The 26,809-nt window shown below is 30.4% G+C and overlaps 1 protein-coding gene across 15 annotated transcripts in view; it reads left to right on the forward strand.

Moving 5' to 3' along the window:
- LOC139512688 (ras GTPase-activating protein nGAP-like) overlaps window positions 1–26,809 on the forward strand; it is a 114,728-nt gene that overhangs the window by 41,354 nt on the left and 46,565 nt on the right. For 6 of the 15 annotated variants that reach the window (XM_071300495.1, XM_071300498.1, XM_071300497.1 and 3 more), the window contains 3 exons: window positions 561–623; window positions 16,268–16,380; window positions 20,053–20,165. In XM_071300495.1, coding sequence (XP_071156596.1) covers window positions 561–623; window positions 16,268–16,380; window positions 20,053–20,165 — 289 coding nt within the window. Of the gene's footprint in view, window positions 1–560; window positions 624–3,452; window positions 3,592–8,764; window positions 9,962–12,420; window positions 13,593–16,267; window positions 16,381–20,052; window positions 20,166–21,874; window positions 22,177–22,954; window positions 23,049–26,096; window positions 26,219–26,809 lie in introns of those variants that run through there. The other 9 variants (XM_071300507.1, XM_071300516.1, XM_071300506.1 and 6 more) reach the window with 8 other exon arrangements.

The following is a 26,809-nucleotide window of genomic DNA, read 5'->3' on the forward strand; positions in this document are numbered from 1 at the left end:
ATAGGATGTCATTAGGTTCATATATATTAGACCTATTATTTCCACAACAAGTATACTCATAAATGTTCTTTAATAAAAGAATTCTATATTGAAAATAATTGTTGAAAAAATAGTTCACCTGTGGACATACTAAAAATTGTTTCTCCAATCTTACTGTAAAAATAAATGAATTGAGGACAATAATTTGGATTTCTTTGTTACCATTGATGCAAAGAAAAAGATATATTTGAAAATGTTTTCTGTCCATATAAAGTTAGTGGTACGTTTTATGTTTAAATATATTCCATCCATTATTGCCTAACTGAACTTTTGACAGAAAGGGTTTATTGGTTAAAGATTTAAGTGAAGAAAAGAAGTTCAGCTTTTGGTAAGTGTAGTTGTGACTTGGTTGGAGAGTTGTCTCATTGGCACTCATACCACATCTTATTATATCTATTCAGAATTGTTTTAGATGTATTTATACCGATCAGACTATTTGTAACCATATTAAAATGGCAATTATCTGAAATGTTTCTGGTATTTCATCTTAATTTATTACATTTATTTTTTTATTTTTTCAGACTTGAGTAGGATCAACCATCATTCTGACCAAAGAGGACATGTGCTGATCAAAAGAATTTTAAGTATGTATTTAACTTAGAAAACATAGAATGTTCTATCTCTTGAGTACTTCTTTTATATGTTCAGTCTTCACGATAAACTTTTGAATCCACAAGACTGAAGCTCAATTTAACGAACATTTTAGTTGGATTCATTCCTACATAGGTGAACATGTGCCATTTAACACCTCCTGAATTTTTGATAAAATATCAAAATAGTTATTATCCATATCACTAAATGTATCTGCACACTTGTCACCAATAAGATGGAAAAAGGAAGAATACTTTAAATATTTCTATTTAATTCAATCCTTTTTCAGCTAATCTATAAGGAAGGACATATTCCAGAAAATAAACAAGTGTGATTTTTAATCCAGCGTTTTGCTAAGTTGATACAAAGGACATATATATATATAGAAAAGTTTATTTCTGTGTCTCTAAAAAATATATTTTTGAAGTTCAGCAATAAAATCTGTTATTTGAATTTCTGCTCTTTTTTTTTCAAAAAATGCAGGGCTAATACATGTACATATGTTGAAACACATTTGATAATTCTTAGATGTAGGACTGAATTGCCTTCTTTTGTATTTTGTAAATAACCTGTTTAGATCAATTTTATTTTTTTGGCTGATTTTCACAATTGCATGCTAAAAGACCTAAATCTTATTTTATCCTGTATAAATATGTTTACAAAACAAACTGTTTCATATTTAATCGATTTAGAATAATTATCCGTTATAAATATGTTTATCATCACACATTTTCTATACAATTTTTCCCACTTTCAATACATTATGAGTAGTTAATTGAAATAAAGACCACACAAAAATAGCTGATTTGCATGTTGTTATGAATCAAAAGAAAGTATTGTTCCTAAGTATGGGTGGTATATTTTGGTATTCTGGAAAATTTACTTTAGTCAAAGGAACCGAAAAGATTTAATAACAAATCAATCGTTAAAAAGGTAAAGTACAGACTTCTTGAATTACATGGTTAAATCAGCATTTTGTTTTAAATAATAAATTGTGTGCTTTAAGCCTATTAGTAAAGTCTATTTTTGAAAGAATTTTACTTTCGCTGTAAAAATTTGAAGATAATTGGGTTTATAAAATTCTGTGGAACTTAAAATCCTGCACGCAAGTATTCAAATCAATTCATCCAAAAATTGGTCAGCAATCTTCCAATCTTTTAAAAGTACTGATGTCTACAAAATAATTTTAGGCAAAACATAACCCACTAGCTGGAACAATTTTTGGACAAGATTGATTGATTACTTGTTGCCTAACATCCATATTTGGCAAGAAAGTTCATATTGAACAAGAAAATTCAACCATATCTGTTGTCTTTAAATAAACCTTTAAGTTTTTGGACCCTTAGGAATTATTGATGAATTGTGGATCTTTGTATTTACTGTGGATTTTATTATCTACTTGTCTACTTACCGGTATTACCATTTAGAACTTGACATATGGTTTAAATATTTGTTGTATATCTATTTGGTGTTGTTCTGTTGCTGTCTTGTCTTACTACATTATATTCACTCTCTTCAAAGTTAAGGGCAAAAGGTACTTTTAAAAATATTACAATGAAACAGGATAAGAAATAACTTTTGAGAAATTCATCAGAAAAAGGATCAAAATTATTTCAAATTATAACAAAGAAAACTTTTGTTTCTAGGCTTTCTACATCAACACAAGTTCTTAAGATTAGGTAAACTTTCTGTTTTGTTAAATTATAGGTGAAAATTAAGGTTTTTATTGATAAAAGTATTCTTGATAAAATTTAACCATATCAACTATTGTCAGAGGCCAAATAATTTACAGGTAAAAAAAATATAATTTCAAACAAAGTTCAAGTTTAGACTTAAAAACACATTTAATTAAGTATAAAGTGATGGTGTTTTATGTCAAAGGTATTAAATCTAATGTTATCCTCCCACACACTATACAGGAAACCTTCAGGCCTTTTATTGTTCACTTACAATTTTACTGTAAATGGTGAAATGGAGACCATTTTAATTTGACAGTATAGTCTTTTTGTCAAGGATTTTGTTTCAACATTGGTTTTATGGTGTCTAATGCAAATGAAAGAGGCTCTTCACAAAAAACATAATGACAAAAATTCGATAAAATTGAGAATGGAATAGGGGAATATTTAAAAGAGACAATAACCCAACCAAAGAGTAGATAACAGCTGAAGGCCACCAATAGGTCTTATATGCAGTGTGAAAATCCTTCACCTTAACTTTAGCAGGCCCGTAAATAAAAATGTGTACTAGTTCAATGTAAATTGATGTCGTACTAAACTCCAAAACATAAATGAACTAAAATTAAAAAGCATACAAAACTAACAAAGGTCGGAGGCTCCTGAATTGGGACAGGAGCAAAAAATTGTTTTATCATTTTAATTATGAAAAAAAGTGTAAGTATTAGAACTCAATATTTAAGTAGCCATTAGATTAAACATACATCATTGATGTGAATGTGCCAGATTTTCATAGGACCTTATGGATGAAAATAAATAGGAAAATGTCTGTCCATGTAGGAGTAAAAGGAGACACTTCTATGTGCACATGAGGACAACGACATTTTTTCTGTGCATCTGACATTTGGATAAAACACTAGTGAGAAATTTGTTCAAATACTAAAAACAATTTATATAGTTCCTTTACCAATACAATCTAATTTTGTCAGTTGATTATTTTTCCCTTGCTACAATCCCAAGTAGCTATAATTCTATCTGGAGGGAATATTTGTAATCTTTTGCAAATGTTGCTAGTTAATTTACATACAAAAACGACACTTTATTATATTTGGAAATATGCCACAAATAAATCGTTTGACTATTGATTTTGTTCTTATATTTGTCTTGCATGTGTTGAATATTTTTGTGGATAAAGTGTTAAAATAGAGTTATGAATTCAATATTTTGTAATTTTTCATAAAAATTGAAATTTAATTTATTTCTGAAGATATATGGCCTGGCTCAAAGCGTAAGTACTTTGTTTTATCCATGTATAAGTTTGTCTTCACAATAGATGAAATTGTTGATGTAGGCACAGTCTGATACACGTGTTGTTTGGTTGGTTTATCTCCCTTTCATTGGTAAATACCTTGAGAAAGGGAGTGTGGCTGCACAGGTATTTTGAGGTTTGGTCAGCACAGGAAATAATAATTTATGCAATTCACAAATGAAGTTGTCTTCTACTTGCCTTGTTTGCTTGCTTTTATAATTGAATGTGACATTAGAAAATTTTCTATGCCAGAATCAAAAGTGAAATGGAAAAGTGGAAAAGTACATTAATGTTCTAATTATTAGTTTGATATTAATTTAATAGAATTTGTAGTTTACTAACAGATAAAAGTAGATTTTTATGCCCCACCTACGATAGTAGAGGGGTATTATGTTTTCTGGTCTGTGCCTCCGTTCGTCCGTCCCTCCGTCTGTGCCTCCGTTCCTCCGTCCGGTTAAAGTTTTTGGTCGAGGTAGTTTTTGATGAAGCTGAAGTCCAATCAACTTGAAACTTAATACACATGTTCCCCATGATATGATCTTTCTAATTTTAATGCCAAATTATAGTTTTGACCCCAATTTCATGGTCCACTGAACATAGAAAATGATAGTGCAAAGTTCAGGTTAAAGTTTTTGGTCAAGGTAGTTTTTGATGAAGTTAAAGTTACATCAACTTGAAACTTAGTACACATGTTCCCTATGATATGATCTTTCTAATTTTAATTCCAAATTAAAGTTTTGACCCCAATTTCACGGTCCACTGAACATAGAAAATGATAGTGGGAGTGGGGCATCCGTGTACTATGGACACATTCTTGTTTATTATTGAAGCCATAATTTGTTTTAATCATTTAACCAATTTGATGTTCCTGGGACATTGAAATTAAGAGTACTTTTTGAGACTTGGCATGATAGATTAGGGCTAATCGGAAAGGATAAAATGCACTTATTGATCTGTAGTATAAGAGTACACCAAGCTAAACTCAAACCACAAGTCTAGCTTTAAGCCAGTGATAAATAAATAGAAACTAAATATAATAAAAAACCACATTATCGTTTGTAGATAGTGGGGAGGACAATATTTTATATTACGAAAAATGACAGAAAGATATTGTAAATCACAAATGATTCCTTTAGAAAAATACAAAACAAAAGTTATTCCTTATCATTATTTTCTTTTAATCATAAGAAAATATAATGATAAAACCTTAAGATGATGAGCATGTTGATGGAGAGTTTGTTTACAATCGTGGTCCTCAGAGAATTGATATTGATCCCTGTTTCCATGCTTGACCTTATATTGACCACTACTATTAAGACTCACTTTCTCCCTAGGGTTAACAGTTTATAAGTGGATAAGTATGTTAACCAACATGTTATAAGCCAATTATTGATAGTTAGGCCAATAGTAGCAATTGACTAGCTAACTGGCTAGGTATTTCAACAGGATGACACAAAATTGTAATCAAAAGTTACCTTTTTAAAGATTTTGATGAAATATTGTAAAAAATCCTTGTTCATTGTTTGCTGATTGATTGATTGACATCCAGTGGCGTATAGTTCAACCATTAAGAAAAGAAAAGAAACTAATTTTGTAAGTCTGGAAATTAGGTCTACTGGAAAATTGTATTTGGCACTTGGACTACCCCTAGAAACACAGGGTGTATGCACTTACAGAAATACACAAAAGTGCTTCTTAAACAGTTTAAATGATAGAAAGTTAATTAATACTATTTTCTAGTAAATATAACTATTTTCACTGGAAGTTATGCAACTAGCAAATCTCACATAATTGAAGTGCAGTGTTCAAAATTTGTTTGGCTGATTTGTTACGCAGATTCTCAAATCGGTAATAAGCCTTTATAAAAGAAATCTAACAGGATTACTTTCTAAAAGAAAGCTAACTGTTTTATATGTCACAGTGTCTAAAAGAATCATGGGAAAGAAGCTTACTTTAATCTAATTTTGTTGGAAGAAGGACGCTAAGAGTACAAGAGTTAAATATCCACAAGTCACGATCTTAAAGGAATGGTTAAGGCTAATTTTGTAAGTAAAAAATCGTAAAACTAAATACATTAAGGGAACACCTATTCTTAAAAGTTCCAGGCCTTCAGGGGGTAATTGTGCTCCAATTATATATAATTGTTTATCAATGATTATCCACAAGGGAAAAGTTATGAGAGTTTTTGAAATCTACCATAAGTTAGTGTTTCCCTGCGAAAATACAGAAAAATCAGTTGTTAAGTTTTATCAGTGGTTAAGTCTTATAAACTTGATACACAGTGAATAATTATCACTAAAGACTTGTGCGTTTTCTCCAATCAAAATTTGATTTTCATTGTTTTTGGCATGAATAGCAAATTGAAATGTTTAAATAATGAACTGAGTTAATTAAATTGGCTGTACTTCTAGAAATCAGAAGTACAGCTAGAAGGAGTAAAATTCAGACTCATGATGGATCCACACAGGCAAAAGGGGAATGAAGTTAAACCATCTAATTGCCTGGTTTGGCCTATAGGAGCTATCAACACCTTGTCTCAATGTTTTGGTTGATTATCATTAACAGGAAGATCAGAGGTGATAGTTGTTCTCAGCTGGGTTATAATGGGATAATGATTACTAACAGGGGGCACTGACCAGGGTATAAACATGTAGATCATAATAACAACTGACCACAAATACTGACCAGATGTAGATAATAATAACAACTGACTGAAAATACTGACCATTACTCATAATCATTGCTTCAAACAAGAAAAACAGCTGAAAGTGATTGTGAGGGATTTATCTACTCTCCAAAATCTGTTTGATGCTTTGTCATGGAATAGAAGTTCCTTCATAATATAAGTTCCAAAAGGAAAAAAATATTCTGGGATATTATTTCCACAGGAATAAATATTACAGTATATGTTCCTAACGGAATAAATGGTATAAAATATTTGTTCCAACAGGAATAGATATTATGACAATGTTTATAACAAAGTTTCCATTGAAACTTCTGTTAGGCGGAACACATATACCTTGACAGCTTTGCCTATGAGAGTAGAGACATCACATTTTCTGATCTGTGTCTCCAGCTTTCCATATGATTTTGGTTGTATTTTCTGTATCTTCTTTGACTACTGGACAAAATTTAACCAAACTTTAAGCACAATCATCATTTGAGTATCTAGTTTGAAAAAAGTGTTCAAAGATCCCATCTGCCAACCAAGACCGCAAACATACATCGCACAAAATAGAACATAGGGCTACAATGCGAGTTTTGTCTATTACTTTTTTAAACTTTTGTATAAAGAGAAACTCTGAAGCAGCATTGTTTAGAATGATTGCTCTACCAATTGTACATTTACATCTAAAATAAATGTCAGAGGACTTTTTATAGGAGTTATTGCCCTTTAACAAATGTTATCATAAATTTTGTTTTTACTCATGCCTATTATCTTGGAAATTATAATATATACAGAGAAAATTTAAATTGCAAAAACAATCAGCAAGACAAGACAAGATACAACAATTAAGAGAATAAGGAGGAAATTGTCAGACAACTTATTGGAGTTATTACCCATTAATGTGTTTTGTTGGCCTATGGGGACAGACCCATCTGCTATTAACAAAGCTGTGTATTATGGTGTTATGATAGAACAATTAAATACTTAATAGTTTTTATAAGAAAATATTTTCTATCAATTGGTTGAAGAGCACAGCCACATACAAAAGTATCCAACAAGATGCAATTTTTATTTGTCCATATCAGTGTCACACTGTCAATGGAAAATTATATCATTTGACTTTTCCCCATATAATCAATAAGCAGTATGCAACAATTAATCAAAAGTAATTCCATTTGGCATACATTATCACTATTTATAGTTCAAAGGTCTTAAAGCCTAATTAGAATATTGCTCCCTACTATCTATGTGCATATGGAAAACTGATACTCCCTATGATTAAGAATTATCAATAACAATATGCTGTTCTTGAAACAAACAATATTCACTAGTATAGTAATTGCCAATCATGTTTCAAATAGACTATTTTGTACAATGTAGAAAAATTAATATTTCGGAGGTGTTTTCCATTGGGAGATATAAAACTTTACTTACCACACAATATTAACAAACTCAAATTGCTACTTTGGACCTTGAAAAATCATAATCAAATTTTGGAGACGTTCTGTTATCAATTTGTGACAAACTTTTGCAATATTAATATTCTAATAGGATTTTAGTATGATCTGATTGACAGTTCTCAGCCTAACTGGATTTGATAATTGCATAAATCCAAGTGTTGTGTTTTTCATATGACTCAGTGTTTGTTCCCGAAGCAGCACATCAAAGTACCGTGACATTGGAACATGTAAAACCAATTGTTTTATCTGAACATTCACTTAATGTATTATAATGGAGACTGTATTCTAGCAGTTTGATGAATATATCAACATTGTCAGTTTTTAGATATAATGATTCTGTACAAGTACAATTTTGGGGGTGGGATTAAAAAAAAAGTGTCAAATCTGGTCAGTTACAGTTCCAAATACATGAGTCTTAATTTAAAAAAAGTTGAATAGTGTGCCGTTATAGTTTTTATGAAAAGAACAGATTGATCTAAGGAAAATGGTGACTAAAACTGCTGGAAAGGATAATTTTTCTGTGATTGCTTAGTCTTTGCTGCAATCAAAAGATAGTGAGGACATGACTTGTTCATAGATTGGTAAAAATAAGCTAGAAGCCTTGCAGTCATCTTTGCTGCAATCAAAAGATAGTGAGGACATGACCATAGATTGGCAAAAATAAGCTAGAAGCCTTGCAGACATGCTGCATATCAGTTTGTTATCGATTAAAGTGTTTTTTACCTTGGTATTATAAATGAAGGAATATTTGGAATAGAATTGACAATCACCAATCTCTGGCACCCATACTAATCGCTTTCAGCAATAGAGAATATTGAATGTTTGGCAGTGAAAGATATGAATGAATATTCATAAACTATGAATCAGGAAATTGATGTCTTAATGCACAAATAATTATTTTGTTTGCCAAAAGTCTTGTATCTTGGGAATGGTTGATAAGTTACATGTATGACATTGAGGAGCAATATATCATCAAACTTATCATTCTTAACTACTTTTGATTTTGAGATTTGCAATTGTCTAGGATTCAGGACCTAATCTACCATTTCTAGGTGATGAATAAAAGGAAGAGAAAAAGAGGTTTGATTTTCTTGCATTCGGCATTGTTGCCATGTTATAATGTGGCTTCCCTCTGAACTTACAATGATATGATCTTTGACATTACATTCAAGGACATTTATAGACTTGTTAGGGTAAAGAGATATTTGTTCAATTTCCACAAGCTGATGTACACTCTGCTGTTGAATTGGAAAAGCTTAGAAATAATCCAAGCATCAAATTAAATGAGAAATAAGTGGATGATAAAGTTATATTATTGGAACCAGGTTGTAAACTAGATACCATTTCTTTTTAAGGATTGGTATTATTTTTGTAAAAAAAAACAACACATATAGCTAGAGGTGTATTTATGTGATGCTCCAAGTTCAATGAACTTTTACTTTTTTACTGTTTTCAAACTGTGTTCAGGACAGAGGCCTGGAAATTGACTGTGTTCCCTTCTTTGTAAGCTACAAGTAAGCTACCTCTTTAACTCTCTAGCTTAAGGTTATAAAAGACACCTGAGTATTTAATCAGCAAATTAATAACAGCTAAAAAGCCAAAAATAATATGGATATTTGCTTTGGAAACAAATGAGTGGATTTGTTCTAATACCTTCTCCTTATCATTGAGAATTGTTTTGACATAAGATATGCTAACTGTGTTTATGTATTGGAAGTGGGAATTATTGACACCTCATCATTACCACAGAATAACAGATTTCTTTTACTAAATGAGCAAACATGTTGGATTTAATTGTTTTCATCATAATGTAACAAAAACAAGAAAATCTTGATAATGGATACAAGAAAGAGATGAAATAGTGAAAGATAACTTGTAAATAGGAGACCAGCCAAAAAGTTATTAGTATAGTGACTGAAATCACTGGTCAGGTCCTGAAAAATAAAATTAATTATAAAATGAGGAGGAATATTAGAATGTGAAGATTAGGTTTTGTTTAGAAAAAAAATTAGCATCAGTGTTCATTCTATTTGGAGGACTATTATAATTGTTGATTTTGACTATTGCATTGGCTATAAGTTACACTCTTAAGATGTGGTTATCATTCAAGATGTGTATTCCAAATACAGGAGTACCCTAAACTTACATTGACAATTTTTCTACGATCAGTAATACAGCATCATGTGGCTTATAAGGTTTTTAAAGGGATTATTCAATAAAGGTAGGTATAGAAAGCATACCGCTATTTATTAAGTCTACATGCAATGAGGTTCTTTTTGGAAAGGATTTTTACTCATAGTTGGTATCAAAAGTTATATGGTTTGCTAATAACCCCCTATCAATGCTATGGATCCATAGAGGTCGAGGCCATATAACTAATTTATCACACATGGGACTTTTCTGGCTAAGTTATGTATAAAAATAAGCAATGAAACACAAAAACATTAATAGATGACATCACCATTAAAAGTTTGCATGACGTCATCAACCCCATATTTAAACTACTATCCATAGGGGGTCACCATCTGACAGTGTTCAACCAATCGTAATGTCTAAATTTATCTGAGGTGCCATAAAAGATATTATACAGAAGGCAAAAGTCTAAAAGTCTTGGTGCTAAGATTGTGTTAGGGTCTAAATTTCAACACCTTTTCAAGGTTTTGTATAATAATGTTTAGTAGTGGATGAATTTATAATCTATAATACAATGTAGTTTTACCTAAAGGTGTTGTATGTATTTTACCTGCTCTAATTCTTAACAGATCAGTTAGTTAATACACTGCTTCCCAGCTGCTGCATTTGAATCTCTTGTTATTCAATAGTTGACTTTAATCTTAAATCTAGAAATTTGAAGGTTTTGGTAATTAAACATAGATAGGATATTGATATCTGGACAAATCATAGGAAAAAAGTAAGATAATTAATTATCAGGGAAAGTGACTGTTTTTATTAAAACAAGAAAAATTGTCTTCTTGGAATAAAAAGAGAGAAATATATAGGTTGTATAATGTATAATGTATACATACAATCAGAGTTAAAGATGTACCATTTGTAATGGGGAATAACTTTCCAAATCAGGATTCTTATAACAGCCATGTCATTAATGCTTTGAAGCATTTATCTTATGCAGAATTAAAATCTATATTACTTAAAAAAAATTACAGGTTATATTTATGAAAGTGTTTGACACAAAGTACCAGTGGCTTTCATGAATTATCTCCCTTATTCTAGGTGAATCCCCTTAATGTGGCTTTTATAAAGTATCTCCCTTATTCAAGATTAGTTTAAATGTATTTTATTGCTCAAAAATGACAAATGGATTATACACAAGTTTTTAACTTAGTAATGTCTTCTCTAAAAGATTATTCTAGGTGAATCCCCTTAAGAGAGGGACGAAAGATACCAAAGGGACAGTCAAACTCATAAATCTAAAACAAACTGACAACGCCATGGCTAAAAATGAAAAAGACAAACAGAAAAACAATAGTACACATGACACAACATAGAAAACTAAAGAATAAACAACACGAACCCCATGTGTCTTTTATGAATTATCTCCCTTTTTCTAAGTTAATCCCCTTTATTTTGCCCTTTATGAGTTATCTCCCTTTTTCTAGGTGAATTCCCTTATTGTGTTTGCTTCTGAGATCTGGGCTTACAGTCATAAAACTTTGTGGTAAGGTTTTGAAACAGGCTCAATAATCAACCAATCAAAATACGGTATTTTGTGTTTAGGGCACACATTTTATACTCCCATGTACTGAGTAAAGTTTTATGACTAAAAGGCCTGAACTTTAAATACTTCAAATGAGTTGTGTAGAATAACTATTAAAGTATAAATATCTTCTATGTCAAAGCTGTTGACATGCATGTTTTTCTACTAGTAGTACTAGAGTGGGGCGCTCATTCGCCATGGACACAATTTTGCCGTTTTACGATTTTGAGGTGTAAAAACTTCAAAGGATGGTTGAAATGGAAGAAATATGCCGGTAAATTATATTTTTATAACAAATATGATTATTTTTGAAAATGAGACTAAATTTCGGCACTTACTGCAAAGGACCGAAAAATTGACAACGATTTTCAGCCAATTTCCTGAATGAAAAATACGATTTAAAAGAAGTATTTCTTAGTAATTCTGTGACTTGTTGCCCTAAACTTCAGTTTTTTTACACCATTCAAATGTCTGCTATTTATCTATAATGAAATTTATTTGATAAATATTTTTTAAAGCTGCAATTATTTGGTTTAAATTAGATGTGTAAAAACGGTGAATATGTGTCCCCCGTTGACAAAACATTAGGAAATTTCAAACACCCTTTAATCCAACTTTTCAGATGATTTTTCTCAAAACAAACATATCAGTATACTTCAAAAACATATAGACCTGAACATAAACCAAAGAAAACATGGAAAGATATGGCAAAAATGAGCACCCCACTCTAGTATTCCATTTCATCTGTAAGCAGCAGCTGACTGGTTAAATGAAAAAACTGATCACGTCAGAATTCATGACCATTATATAAATACCAAACCAATATAAATGAATGTAAACCATTTATATGCAGTTTTATTATACACAATAGGATTATATAAATATTTCAGTAGTGGGTGAACAATATCCTTATACATGTTATAGACATTGACCTTACATAGCTCTATTGATCCAATTATTCACTCAATTCCATTTTTTTCCAAATTATTCTAAACGTTTTCCTATTGTTTTGTTTCAAATTCTTCAAGTAAATTCAATTTAAAAAAAACAAAAACTTTCAGCGGACAGTTTAGGAGGCTGATGTCATCCAAGCAAGGATCAATACCCAGAATTCATAATCTTTCATTGCAGTCCATGGAAAATATGCGATATTTGACACCGATATATTTGTTTATTTATCCGTAACATACCACTGCAGTTATATGCATTTAATACCTGTAATTTCGTAAATCACTAATTGGGGATAGTCTAATGTTTGCTTTTGAGGCCATAAATCGTAACTGAATTAAGGTGGATTTCATTGTGCTATTTATACAAACATGCAACTAGTTATACCAAATTTCATATGTACCTTTCACAGTGAATATTTTTTTAAGGAAGTTTGCATTATTTTTAATTCTTCATTTGGTATATGAGGGAATATTAGATTATTTGGATTAGTTAATATGGACGATATACTAAACAGGACTTATCAATATAAAAAGGATACTTAAGTTAGAAGTTGTTCAGTTTTAAAAAAAGATTTGCATATTGAAATTAATCAGGAAATGGGTGTCTCATAAGGATACAAAAAAAGACATATTTAGAAAAAAAAAAGTGAAAATGTGATGTCTGGAGACCAGATTGTCTATACAAATGTTTATGGATGGATAAAACTGTAAAATCGATTATAGATAACTTTACATTTAAATCAAAGTAAGAGTTATAAAAAAAAATTAAGGAAATTAAATTTAATGGATATTTTTGTGGTCAAATTTTAAAAATTTAAAAGGTGTGAGGACAGAATGTGATTAATGATGACAATCGTGTATCTTACGACATCAAAACGGTCTACTAATGTACACCACATTAAAGTTTGATTTTAAAATGCATTGCATGTCTTGAAAAAATGAAGGGCTGAAATTTAGGTGTGCTAATTCAGGAATAGAATGAAGATATAACTTATTGTGTGGATTTTTAACATTGGAAGAGTGGTAATTCAAAATGAATTGTTTCAACAAATGCTTCAAAAGAAATTCAAAAGGAATTCCATCTAAACGACTGAAATTAGATGAAGTCCATGATATATACCTACCAGATATATACCTGAAACGGAAAACAGCATCTTGGACACTTTCTCCACTCTATATACAAACTGGTTTGTGTTGTATACTTTTTTAAGTGACAGTTATTAATTATTTAAATACATTTTTGTAATTTGATCAGCCCACATTAATAATTACCGGTACTTTTATTAAGTAGGAGTAATCCTATTTTATAGTGTTGTAACTTGTAAGTCAAGATTAAGAAAAAAACTATTTTTATGACAAAAGTTAACTGACTTTCAAGGTGTATACAGAGATGAAGTTTATGGGTAACAAATTTGATGCTTATTTCAATACTCCTGTGTGACAGTTTCATAGATTGATAAATGGATAGTTCCTTTCTTAATCCTAATCCTACGTGTGACAGTCTTGGTATAAAGTAAACCATCTTTTTATTCTATTGTTGTCAACTTTTGGCTCCACCATTACTTTATAGATTATGCTTGTCAACAATAAAAGGTATTATGTGGTACATGTATATCATTGTCTGACTGTTGAGTTAACAATTGGACAGTCTAGATTAATTTTTTAATGTCAAGTAAAAACAATATTTAGATATAAATATATGCTAAAGAGCTCCTTTTTGATTTTTATAACTTTGGGATATTTAAGAAAACAAGTTCTCTTGAATCGTGCTTCTTTTCCACATATATTTATTAACTTTTATTCAGGTTTTCATTATACAATCTAATACACATTTTGGGAGGAGAAGGGTATACAAATTTACAATATTGCTCTAAATGTTTTTAATTCATTCTACTGGTACATGATTGTTTTCAATTTTTTTGGTTTGAGCATTCTTGATGAAGTCTAACGCATAGAAACCCTATGGATGCATTTGATTTATAAAATGTTACTTTCATTTTATAATTTTTTAAGCTACTGGTCAAAGCAAACAGGACAAACACAAATGTACTCATGTTCCAACTGTTTATTACAAAAGGTCATTGACCAAAAACATACAGGTTTGATTTGAATTTTTCACAGATTTGACTATAAATTGTGCCTCTTTTGTGAAAAAATATATTAAGATATATTTTGTATTATATAGATTTTTTTTATAGTATAAATGCTTGACCATATCCTTTTGTTGTTTATATACAATGTCAATAACCATGACAGATAAGTTACAATGCCAGTAACCATAAGTGTAATCTAAGTGTAATTTTTTTTATTTAATCTCAAACGTTGATATTCCAAATTTTTATATGACCGCAAATTTTTTTTCTGGGTTCGTATGATTTCTCATCTTCGCTAGCCAAGGGTTACGATCCACTCCCGCTCTCTTCACTGAAGAGAGCGGGAGTGGATCGTAACCCTTGGCTAGCGAAGATGATGATTTCTATGTCTATGATGTCGTTGTAGTCGCCGTTGTCCTCCGAATAAATAAACATTTGATTTCCAGACAATAACTTAAGTGTAACTTATTGTACTCTATAGTCCTCACCCCATCTAGAAGGTTCAATTTTGAGAAATAAATTGCTGACTTTACAAGCCTTTTAGCGGTATAATAAATAGAGAGATATCTAAAACAGCACATGACAAAATATGCAAATGATCAAGTCAATCTGATGAAAATATCTATCAATTCCTTGTAGGAGTTGTATATCTTCACTGGAATTTCTTATACATGTATATCTTTTTCCCCCTTGTTTTTGCCACAAGTTTTAGTAGATACAAGGAAATTGAAAACAGCCAAAGTTATCAGAAAATAAAATAAGACAATAATTTAGAAATAATCAATTTGACATCTTTTAGTAGTTGCCATTCAATTATTTTGACTCATGTTTGAGCTTGTGGCAATAACTCTCAGACTGGTGAATAGTGTGAGAGTGTAAACAACCAATATGATCAGCAACACAAGTTGTACAAAAGGCAATAAAAATAAAATCATTAATGAGTATTCCTTATTTTTGAAAACTTTAATATTCCTATGAGTTCCAGGTTAAAGATTCAGGCTATGATTCATCTTTGCTAGGCAAGGGTTATGGTCCAGTTACCATCTCTCTGGAGAGGAGGCTACTGGACCGTAACCCTTGGCTAACAAAGATGTCTCTGATATTGAATTCATGTACCAAATGTTGAGAAATTTTTCGCAATGTTGTTAACCATTCAAGTCTGTTTTTGGCTGATTTTGCATTTAGTACCCCACACAATTTTTCTATGGCAGTGATGATTTTTTACTGTAACCATGCTTACTAAAACTGCAGGTATAAATGTATTCATGAAGATCACAAAACCACTCAATCTTAGTTCTAATTTAAAAAAGTTTTGTAAATCGTTATACAAAAATAAGATGCTGTAAACAGTCTTAATTTTAATTGAAAAAGAACATCCAACAAATGAGTTAACAGCTTACTCTATGGGATGGTATCACTTCAATTTATCCTTCAATATCCTTCACAGAATTATTGCACACATATTGAAGTTGTACACCTAGCTTCTATCATATAATTGTTTAAGATTTTCCCCCAGACTTTTGAAATGAGTTATTGTAAGCAAAATGCTCGAAAGACAATACACATTTTGTATATAATTAACACTTCAGTTTTCAACCCAGATCTTTGAATATACACAGGAATATTGCACGTATGAAACTTGCTAATTGGTACAATAATGATTCCAAGTTGACCTTAAAAAAGATGTTAATGAACATCTTTAAAGATTTTTATAATTGAAAAAAGCTTTCAACAAAACATTAAAAATCAAACATTTTGTATTTTTGTAGATGCTTCTTATGAAAAGATACCCAATGAGCGCAGGGGTAGTGTGCCACTAGTTAATGCTGTAGATCAAACAGACAGTATGGATACTAGTTCATCTACACCGTCCAAAATAGCTGTAAGTATACTAGTTCATCTACACCGTCCAAAATAGCTGTAAGTATACTAGTTCATCTACACCGTCCAAAATAGCTGTAAGTATACTAGTTCATCTACACCGTCCAAAATAGCTGTAAGTATACAAGTTCATCTACACCATCCAAAATAGCTGTAAGTATACTAGTTCATCTACACCATCCAAAATAGCTGTAACTATACTAGTTCATCTACACCATCCAAAATAGCTGTAAGTATACTAGTTCATCTACACCGTCCAAAATAGCTGTAAATAAACAAGTTCATCTACACCATCCAAAATAGCTGTAAGTATTTAAGATCAACTACATCTTCCAAAATAGTTGTAATTACTGTGTCCACCAAAATAGCTGTTAAAACACAAGTTCATTAACACTATAAGTAGATCCTTATAAATATTTACTTATTATTAAAATCAGCTGGAATTTTAAATGAATTTAATTTAAATATTGGGGTCGGGATTCGTGACTTTACTTATTAATTGTATATTTACATCTATTTGTGAAAGTTCTCTTTTTCATGTGTAAGAATGCTCAAAGAAGATATTTTCATTTGATAGAGTTAATCCTGGCTAAATAAGTATAGAAAAAGGGAGATAACTTAAATTGAATTATAGTGAATATGGTTTGTTAGTATAATTTATCTCCCTTTTATTATGATTTTAAAGATTTTATTAGAGACAAAAAATGTTTAAAAAGTTGAATCATCATGACAAATATGTTGACTGTTTGATGATTATAAGTTTACATAGTACTAAATCTTTACTGTTTATTTACTTCAACCATTTGACAAGGTTCCAAGTTTAAGTGTATTCATTGTCTATGTATTGTGGTGATTCGGTCCTTTTTTATTTATTTTTTACAGCAGTTTTATCTTATATCAACTGATAAATATTTAAGAATATGATAATGTATGTACCAATGTTGCCATTGGACCACAATTAGACCTTTAAGTTATGCAGAATATTTTGTTGAATTCATGACGTCATGATGTCACTTTTGTACTTGTGAATTTAGGTTAGAGATCAGATCATCTTTTATGATATAGGTGTCATTAGTAGTAAAACTTAATCTAGAAACCTTTCATTCAGTGGTATTTTGGTACATGTTTGGCAGGGCAGATTGTCTTTGATATGCACCTGCATATAAAGTAAACAACTCTTAATTTATCATTACACAGACATATAATTTAAGTATAAAAAAAGTTATTGACACTATTGACACTATAGAGGTATAACATATTATAACTTGTTAACAAACTTTCTTTACGATTGTCTATTTCTCCCCTTATGCTTTAATTAGGGGAGTCCGAGGGGCCCTGATCCCGAAATTCCGGGCTCAAAAACATGAAAGGTCCTGAATTAAAAAAAAATATATAAATCCTGACATCCCGAAATTAGAATTTTATTTTCAGGGAACCCGAAAGGATCAATCCCGAAATCCTGAGCTTAAAAACACCTGATCCCAGAGTCAAGATAAAGGTCCAACACCCCCTCCCCCCTTCCCACCACCCCTTTAATTTTCTGTTTTTAATTTTTTCTTTTTAAAGTTGGAAAAAGCCCCTAGAAAATTATGTTTTTTTTTCAAATGACTCTCAATAATACATATACTTTAATGCAGGAGTGTTCTTTACTGTGTGAATAAAAAAGATATGTGTATTGTTTAGTACTTTTTCAATATTTTTCAACAAAACTTCTTTTTATGGCAGAGGTTAACACATCAAATATTAAATTGATTTTCAATGTAATATAAAAGACATAGGACTTGACTTTTTGTTGTGATATTTGATTATAAGTGATTTTGTTACCACAAATGTCAAATGAAATGGATTTTATTTTCTTTTAATATGTTTAAAATATTCTAATATTTATCCAGGTGTTACTTGTTAAGTTAATATCATTTGTAATTAAATCTGTAAATGAATTAACTTTCGAAAACTTGAACTTGCATTAAAATTTAAGACATTTAAAGAGTCATTTGACATTCTTCAAGATCAGTTATAGTTTGTTTTTAGTCATTTCAGCCACACATTATAGAAAATTATAGATTTCAATAAATATTTAAATTTTTATGTGTCATTTTTTTTAAATAATGGGTTATAAATTGCCTAAAGGTTACCTAATTCCTCAATTAGAAATGTTTTATATATCTTTAAACATGGTCGTCATTTCTTAAAAATAGTTTTCTTTAGGATATGATTCAGAAAAGTTGGTCAAACAAAAGTATTGTATCTTTTGTCAAAAACTGAATTGAATCATAATTTTCAGATTTATGATATTTGAAAGTACATTTGGTTTTTCCATTGTGTTGTGTGGAATGATCTAAGGACTAAAATTAGGCCTGTGAAACTGCTGTTGTTATAGTATCCAATGGTCCTTAAGGGTGACTCTTAGGGTATACTATATATGTCCCCCAGTAAGACCAATGTTCTGTGGACAGGATTTGCAATTCCATGTCCAATTGGAATGTTAACATTACTTCTGATGCCTTCTGGTTGGAGAGTGCCATGCTTTAAAGTGCCAAAGAAAATTGAGAACTCATATAGGCCCTGCTGAAAGACAAATTTCTATCTCTCTTTTAACAATATTAGTTCAAAACTGTACTCTTGATTCTGCCTAGCCCAATCTACAGAACCTTTTATTTTATTGACTCTTAAACTAAGTATGTATGAGATATTTGACACTGGACATTAAACTAATGATAATAATTAATCAGCAATTGAACAACTTTGTATAAAGGACCCTGGTGTTAGACAAGAACAGTTCATTGCATTATACCTTACAGGATTACCTTTCTCATGTTGACATTTTCTTCATTGCTACAATGTTCTATAATTTCAAACTTTGCATACATAGATAATGAATCAGAAAATCTTGGGTTGAATTTCAAACGATTTTTTTTTTGTGAATAGTTTTTGTACTACTAGTACTTTACCCATCAAACTTTAGTTAAATTCTTTATTTTAACTAACTTTGCACGGAAAATTAAAGATTGATGCAATATTCATTCTATAATTTTTTTCTATGTTCCGTTGAAGATAACAAATGCATGCAATTATAATAAAGCCATTAACATGAAAGTTAAATATTGAAATATCAAACTACTAATTAGTAAAAATTTAAGATTGATTTTTTAATGGTCTGTTATAAAATGATGATATAATTTGAAACCTTGTATTTAAATAAAGTGGGATTTATTGATTCTTCCTTGCTAACTTTGTTTAACAAGAAAAATTTTATTTATGTTTGATCAATTGTATATTGTAATATGTTCATGTAAGTAAAAATTATGTAGATGGAATGTTGTCCATATGTTGATCAGTGGGTGAAGTATAGGGTTCTGGTCTAAATATCCATCATATTTGAAAATAAGTGTAAGTAAAAATTTGGTTTACTATTTTCTATACCTCGAACAGATTTGAAAATCATTGGTTAACCCATATATAACTCGAATAGAATTATAAACTAGTGATTAACTTGTGTATAACTTGGTAACTGCTGATACATCATCAATTTATTAAAAAAAGTGCAAAATTTTTCCTATCTTTTGATTTTGACGATAATTTGACTTTAGAGTATGTATGGTCTGTCAAATGAGTAATCTATCCATTGGAAGTTTATTAAATGATAAACACTATTATGATATTTATTTTACAGAACTTCTTTATCCGGAAAGGATTTAAAGGGAATTTAAAAAGAACAAAAAGTGTGACAAAGTTAGAAAAGATTGATAGAAAGAGAGCAGCATCAAATTTATCTGACCATGAATCGTAAGTATATGTTGCATGATGTGTGAAAACAACACTATGGTTTCTGATGCAGGCTTTATTAACACATTGCAACTTATTATAATGTTTGTAAAACAAAGTTCTCTCCCTTAGGCTGTATGGATCATTCGTGGCAAAAAAAAAAATAATTATGGAACCAATACACAAAAATTGTCCAACCTTCAATTATTCACAGAATATCTACAAAATTAAATCAGGTCAAAATTTGGAGAGTAAAACCAAAATAGTTTACCCCCTCCCATCATAGAAGGGGTCATTATGTTTTCTCATATGAGGTAGAGGTAGTTTATTATGAAGTTTGAACCATTTCAACTTGAAAATAAGTTCACATGTTTCTTATGATATGAACCTTGTAACTATATAGAATTTTTGGATTCTGATCTAGATCTTGGTCCACTAAACATGTGCATGGTATATGGAAGTCTTTCATGATGTCCTTACGTAGTATGAACACATATTTTTGTTCTAATTAAAGACAACTTGTGATAAGTACATATGCGCTCTGTCTTTTAGTTTATGTTGGTTTTGAGCTTGTCTTAATCCAGTCAAGAGAAAATAACATCCAGTCAAAAGATTTTCCAAATTTACATTATAGCAATATCTTGTCAGGAAAAAAATAAATATAATAAATTTTATGATGGATGGTGCCTTCATGTACACTATCAGCAAAATTTCGTGGAATATGTAATGAGAATATAACGTGAGGAAAGCGAGAGTCATGAAGAGTACACCGTGAATAGTAATGATGAAATAAACCTCACAATGAATAATAATTTTAAATATTATATAAAACTAAGTCATGAAAACCACTATTTCTTGTCATTTTAATGATGGACAACTTACCTGTAGTTCTTATGTCACAAATACAAATAAATTAAAAAATCTGTTGATGTGTGACAAAAACTTGATATAAAGCTTATTTATAGTAAACTAGTACATAAATATTGACATTTTTTTAATATAATTTAAGACTGAACTGTTTTCATGAAGGCTTCATAAATTAAAAAAAAGATGTAGTATGATTGCCAATGAGACATTTCACCAGAGAACAAATGAAATATATACAGATATATAAGTTAACTAGTTAAGATCATTGTATGGCCTTCAACAATGAGTTAAACCTAAACTGCTTTGTCAGATGTAAAAACTTTCCAATTTATCTTAAAATCTTTTTTTACATATCATAAAATTCTTCAAAAAATAAGAGGTTATTTTTCATGGCCCCACAAAGAAGGTGTCAGTGCCATATAGTTTTACCCTTGTTTTAATTAATTTAATACTGTTGTCCCAACTTATAATTTTTATATTTTTGTTTTGTATATATTTTTCATTTGAAAACGACAAGAAATAAAGGAATTAATTTATGTGGTAAACAATATACCATATTTTTTTTTAGAAAAATTTAATTTTAGATCCTGTTTGCAGTAAATATTTTTGAGATTAACACCCCTACAACTGTTGGCAGGAACAGTGAAGTGCATACAGTTAATTCTATAAATGGATTCTAACAGGATCTTTGTCATAGCTTAATCTCAAGATTTAACAATATACAAATTACATCCTTTTAAATGAATGCATTTTTTGTGTATTCGCTAGAGAAGTTATTTCAATTTCTGCTCATGAGCTTTATTTGAGATTTGATATAGATATTTTTGTGTTCTGGTGGCCAAATATTGTTTTTTTTTTATCATCAAAAACATCTGAAAATGGGTAGGAAAAAATTCCCATATTGCTTTCAAATCGGGAGAAAAAAATCAGGAAAGTTTGAAAGATTTGATACTTCAGGAAGGAGACCATCAGTAATTAAACAGAGACAAAACTCTTTTACACGTCAACGAAAAAGTTCTGTTACTCATCAACGTAAAAGTTCAGGTTCTCAGAGGAGAAAAAGCTCTGTTGCTTATATTAGGATAAGAAAAAATTCTCTCCGGTATAGACAAACTGTGCCACCTTCTGCAATGTGGACAAGGGCACAAAAGATAATAATGGAAAGGTAAATATTGGGGGAAAGTTATATGTAAGAATTTCTAGTAATTATGAGTATAAACATGAATTTGTTTTATATAATAATTTTAATATATTTTGATATTTTTAGAAGGATGAGTCAGAGTGTACAAATGTATTAGATACATCTTGTATCAGGCGATGCCCCTTGCTTTTTCTCCCAGTCTCAGATGCTCAGTCCAATATTTATAATGTGGGATTCCCCTAAGAATTATATAAAAAAAGAGATATGATAGGAAAATAAACTTTTAATATATTGGCAGAGAGATAATATTAGGTGTTAATTACAACTGATGGATGGTTTGGAAGATGATACTGGTGAAAGGTCAAGGGCTCTTTTCACAAAAAACTTATGATTAAAAGTATTTTTTCTAGGGAGGATTTTTGTGAAATGAGGACAAGAATAACATTGGCATAAAACTTTTGATAAGAAAAAATATGATAGAATTTTTTTTTCAATCGTCTTTTTGCTAATCGTTTGAGAATCTTTAGTTGGTTCAGAACTTCGATTATTTCTATTGGTCATATCAATAAAGAAATGAATAATTTTGACTATTTATTATTCTGAAATGAATAGGATAAGTCTTGGCACAAAAAATCAATATGAAATTTAAAAAATTAGGTCGGACTAGTTGTGTCTTTTTCACAATAAGGGTAGTACTCCTTTTTGTTATGAATGGACTAATCCATCATGTATAAAAATATCTATTGGTACCAACCATTTGGTCTAAAACAGGGGTCAAGTGACAAATAGTAATGATTCCATGTAATGACAATTAATTAATAAGCCTGTTACCTGTGTGTGACTTTTTCATGATAATGGATCTGTAACTTGTCATGAGGACCATTATGTATTGTGGGGTAAGTTTGTGCTTTGTTGTAATATTCTATATTCTAGTGGATTTAAAATATTCCTTGTCTTTCAAGAACCAAACAATGGAGTTTTGCAGATGTATTGAAAATATAATGCACTTCCTTGATGGAATCAATATTTAAGTTGGAAACAAAGAATTCTGCATTTTTGTGTTACCATTGTTCAGTATATTGTGTCCTTGCCAACTAATACTGAGTAAAATGCATACATTTAGGTCATTCATGAATATACTGTGGTATATTTATACCCATGGTCTTCACTAGGGGTATTAAACTGGTAACCTCTGTCCATGAGTCTATCTGTCACTTGAAATTGTTCTCAAGATCTACAAATCAGAGCTTCCTGAAAATCCTAAAATCCTGACACACTAGTATTCCCGTGAGTCTTAGTCTAAGTTGAAATGTGTAAGGAATAATTGTACACAACTGCAGGGATATTTTTACTGATAATACACTTATTATAAAAAAGAAGATGTGGTATGATTGCCAATTTACAACCATAGGTCACTGTAAGGCCTTCAACAATGAGTTAAGCCCATACTACATAGTCAGTATTTATTATGTTACTGACATTTCATAAATTAAAATGGTTAAATGGTGCAATTGCCCAAACTCTGATATAAATATTGTTAACAAAAGGACAGCTTTTGCTAAAAAAAAAATAGAATTGCACAAAAAATGTCTTCCTTTTTTATACGACCGCAAAAAGTTTTTTGCGTCCTATAATGCTATCATGTCGTCATTGTGTCAGACATAATAGTGTCCTGTGAAAAAGTCTCCACGTGGACAGATTTTCTTAGAATTTTGGTATTTAATAATTGTTGCCTGCGGTGTCGTCGTCCGAAGACACATTTAGTTTCCGGACAATAACTTAAGTTTTAGTGAATAGATTTCTATAAATTTTTACCAGAACGTTCAATACCACTAAAGGAAGCTTATAATTGATTTTATGAGTTATGGTCCCAATAGTTTAGGAACTAGGGGCCAAAAAAGGGGCCCAAAATAAGCATTTCTGTAATTTTCAAACAATAACTTGTGTTTAAGTGTATGAATCTCTCTGAAATTATACCACAAGTTTCCATACTATGAAGGGATGGTTAGTATTGACTTGGGGTGGGGGGGAGGGGATGGTTATGGCTCAAAATGTTTTGAATTTAGGGGCAGAAAAGGGGGACAAACTAGGTTTTTATGGCCAATGGACAATTAAGACAATTTAAAAGCAATGTAAAGGAGGTAACTCAAAAACATGCAACATACAATGTTGTGTATGTTTTGCATTTACCTCCTTTACACTACTTATAAATTATGTATAAAGAAATGTCAGGTTTTGGACTAATAGGCAAAAAAAGGGGGGTGGTATTAGTTTTTTTTTTTTTTCCAAATTTTTGAAAAGTTTGAAGAAGAAATCTTTAATTGCACAATATTGCGCAATAGATTTGTAAGATCTTGACATTTGTTTTGTGTCAGAAACTCATATTATGCCAAAAATTTGATTACAATCTAAATTCAGAGCTGTATCAAGCTTGAATGTTGTGTCCATACTTGCCCCAACTTGTTCAGGGTTCGACCTCTGCAGTCGTATAAAGCTGCACCCTGCGGAGCACCTGGTTGATAGAATGCTTCCCTCCTCTCACTATAAATAAGATGTGGTATGAGTGCCAGTGAGACAACTCTCCCGTACAAGTCAAAATGTATAAAAAGTTAACAATTATTGGTGAAAGTTTGGCCTTAGAAGGCTCATACCAAACAGCAAGGCTATAAAGGGTTCCAAAATGACATGTCTATTGGGACTTGTTCCCTGGGAAATGTAAGAATTGTGGAAAATCAACATTGTAAGCACTCTCACACATACATTTCTCATTTATGTTGTCTTTTGTATAATATATTGCTTTGTTACCAAGAGAGCAGAGTCATTTGCCTAGTTCAGATGTAGAAAGACCAAATAAAGGATACATTTTTATTGTTGGATATGAAATTTGAAGTGCTCAGCAGATGTTGCAAATGATTAAAATCCTTAAGTTATGAGTTTGTATTGCACAATAGTTGTCATGAAAAAAATGCATTTGTATGCTAATGCTTTATGTTAAATTTTAGTCATCACTCCTCTACTTTATCTGTTGGCCACATCTGCAGTGATAGAAAAAGTAAAATTGTAAAATAGCTATAAAATTGCAAATTTATTCTTCAGATTTTCTAAGTAAATTGATTTAGAGTTATGTCCCTTTTTATGCCATGGAATCATGCCAGGTGAAGATAAGTCTACCAGATGTTTCTACCAAATATTTCATGTCACTGTAAATAATTTCCTGTTCTATTCTCAATCATATACATCTGTTTTGGTGTTAGATGATTGTTAAACATCCATTGGCTACCAAGAGAACATATCTAATAGTGACATTATCCATGTTTTTTATTCGTTGCATATTGGCAAACATCCTTTGTACATGTAACATGTGTAATGAAGCCATTTTATAGTTGTGATATTGTGATGATCTTTGCACATTGTTGTTTCTTTTTCTTGTTATATCTGTAAAATTGTTAATGATTGTTTTAAGAAGATACCTAATAGACAATTATTCGGACCTTCTTATTGAATTGCCATGGTTCTAAAACCAGAGGCAAGTTTTCTCCAAATTAGTCATAAATTCACCTATACATTTTTGTGTTGCAGCATTGAGATATAGGAGTAAATCTTAATAAAGCACCCATCTGAAACTTACAGTATATAAAATAAGATTAAAGGCCAAAGATCTAGACTTTATTATTAGAATATTAATTGTAGTCATTACTGGATTTGTTGACCAGAAGAGTAGTTTGTGCATTTGAAAAAGTAAAACAACAAAAAATATTGAAAATTCAATACGGGAAGACCCTAATCAAATGGCAAAATCAAAAGCTCAAACACAGCAAACGAATGGATAATATCTATGAAATATCCTTAAAATTTTGGGTGTAATAAAATTAAGAACAAGTTGAAGTAGAGACGTTATCTAACGGATACAGTTAGGTTTCCTCTTTCCTGTATATACACATATATAGATTATAGACCCTGTCTCATCAAATCATTATCTGTCATAGCAATTAAATATTTGGGAGATGTCACTTCGCCAATCAAAGTCAGAGGCATTTCTTTGCAGACAGTCCAAATGCATTTTAAGGTAATTTTTTTACAAATTTTATTATTTAATTAAAGCTCTTTGATATCTTTAATTCCTACTACCTAGGCTACAGGTATTACGGACATTCATTTATTCAACAGTATTAGAGAATATAATTGGATTTCATTTATTTATTTCAAAGAGAGTTTTGCCAAAAATAGAATGCGCCTTAAAACTTAATGATTCTCTTTTTTGATGACTTTTAACCATGAATTCATTCAAATAAAGAATAATTGAGGAAATATCAGCAAAGAAAGTAATGAACAATGAAGGTTATAAAAAGTGTTTCATATTTGTTATTTGTATTTGAATTAGGATAAAGTTGATGTTATCTTTACTTACCAGTATTTCATCTCTGATGAACAAGGATGTTTTTTTTTATCTGATTAGAAGGTTAATAAGCATTATAAATTTATCAAACAAATTTCTTTGGGAAGTATGGATACTTGAACAACTAGTTTATCAGTCATCTGCATTGCAAGTAACATTTGAGTGAAAAATCCTGCAGATTCTTGTGCCATTGGATTTGAAAAGACTAAGTGTTTTTCTAATGTTGAGAATTTGGCTGAATCCTTTATTTGTGTCTTCACA

The sequence above is a fragment of the Mytilus edulis genome, chromosome 2, assembly GCF_963676685.1.
Source record: "Mytilus edulis chromosome 2, xbMytEdul2.2, whole genome shotgun sequence".
Lineage (NCBI taxonomy): Eukaryota > Metazoa > Mollusca > Bivalvia > Mytilida > Mytilidae > Mytilus > Mytilus edulis.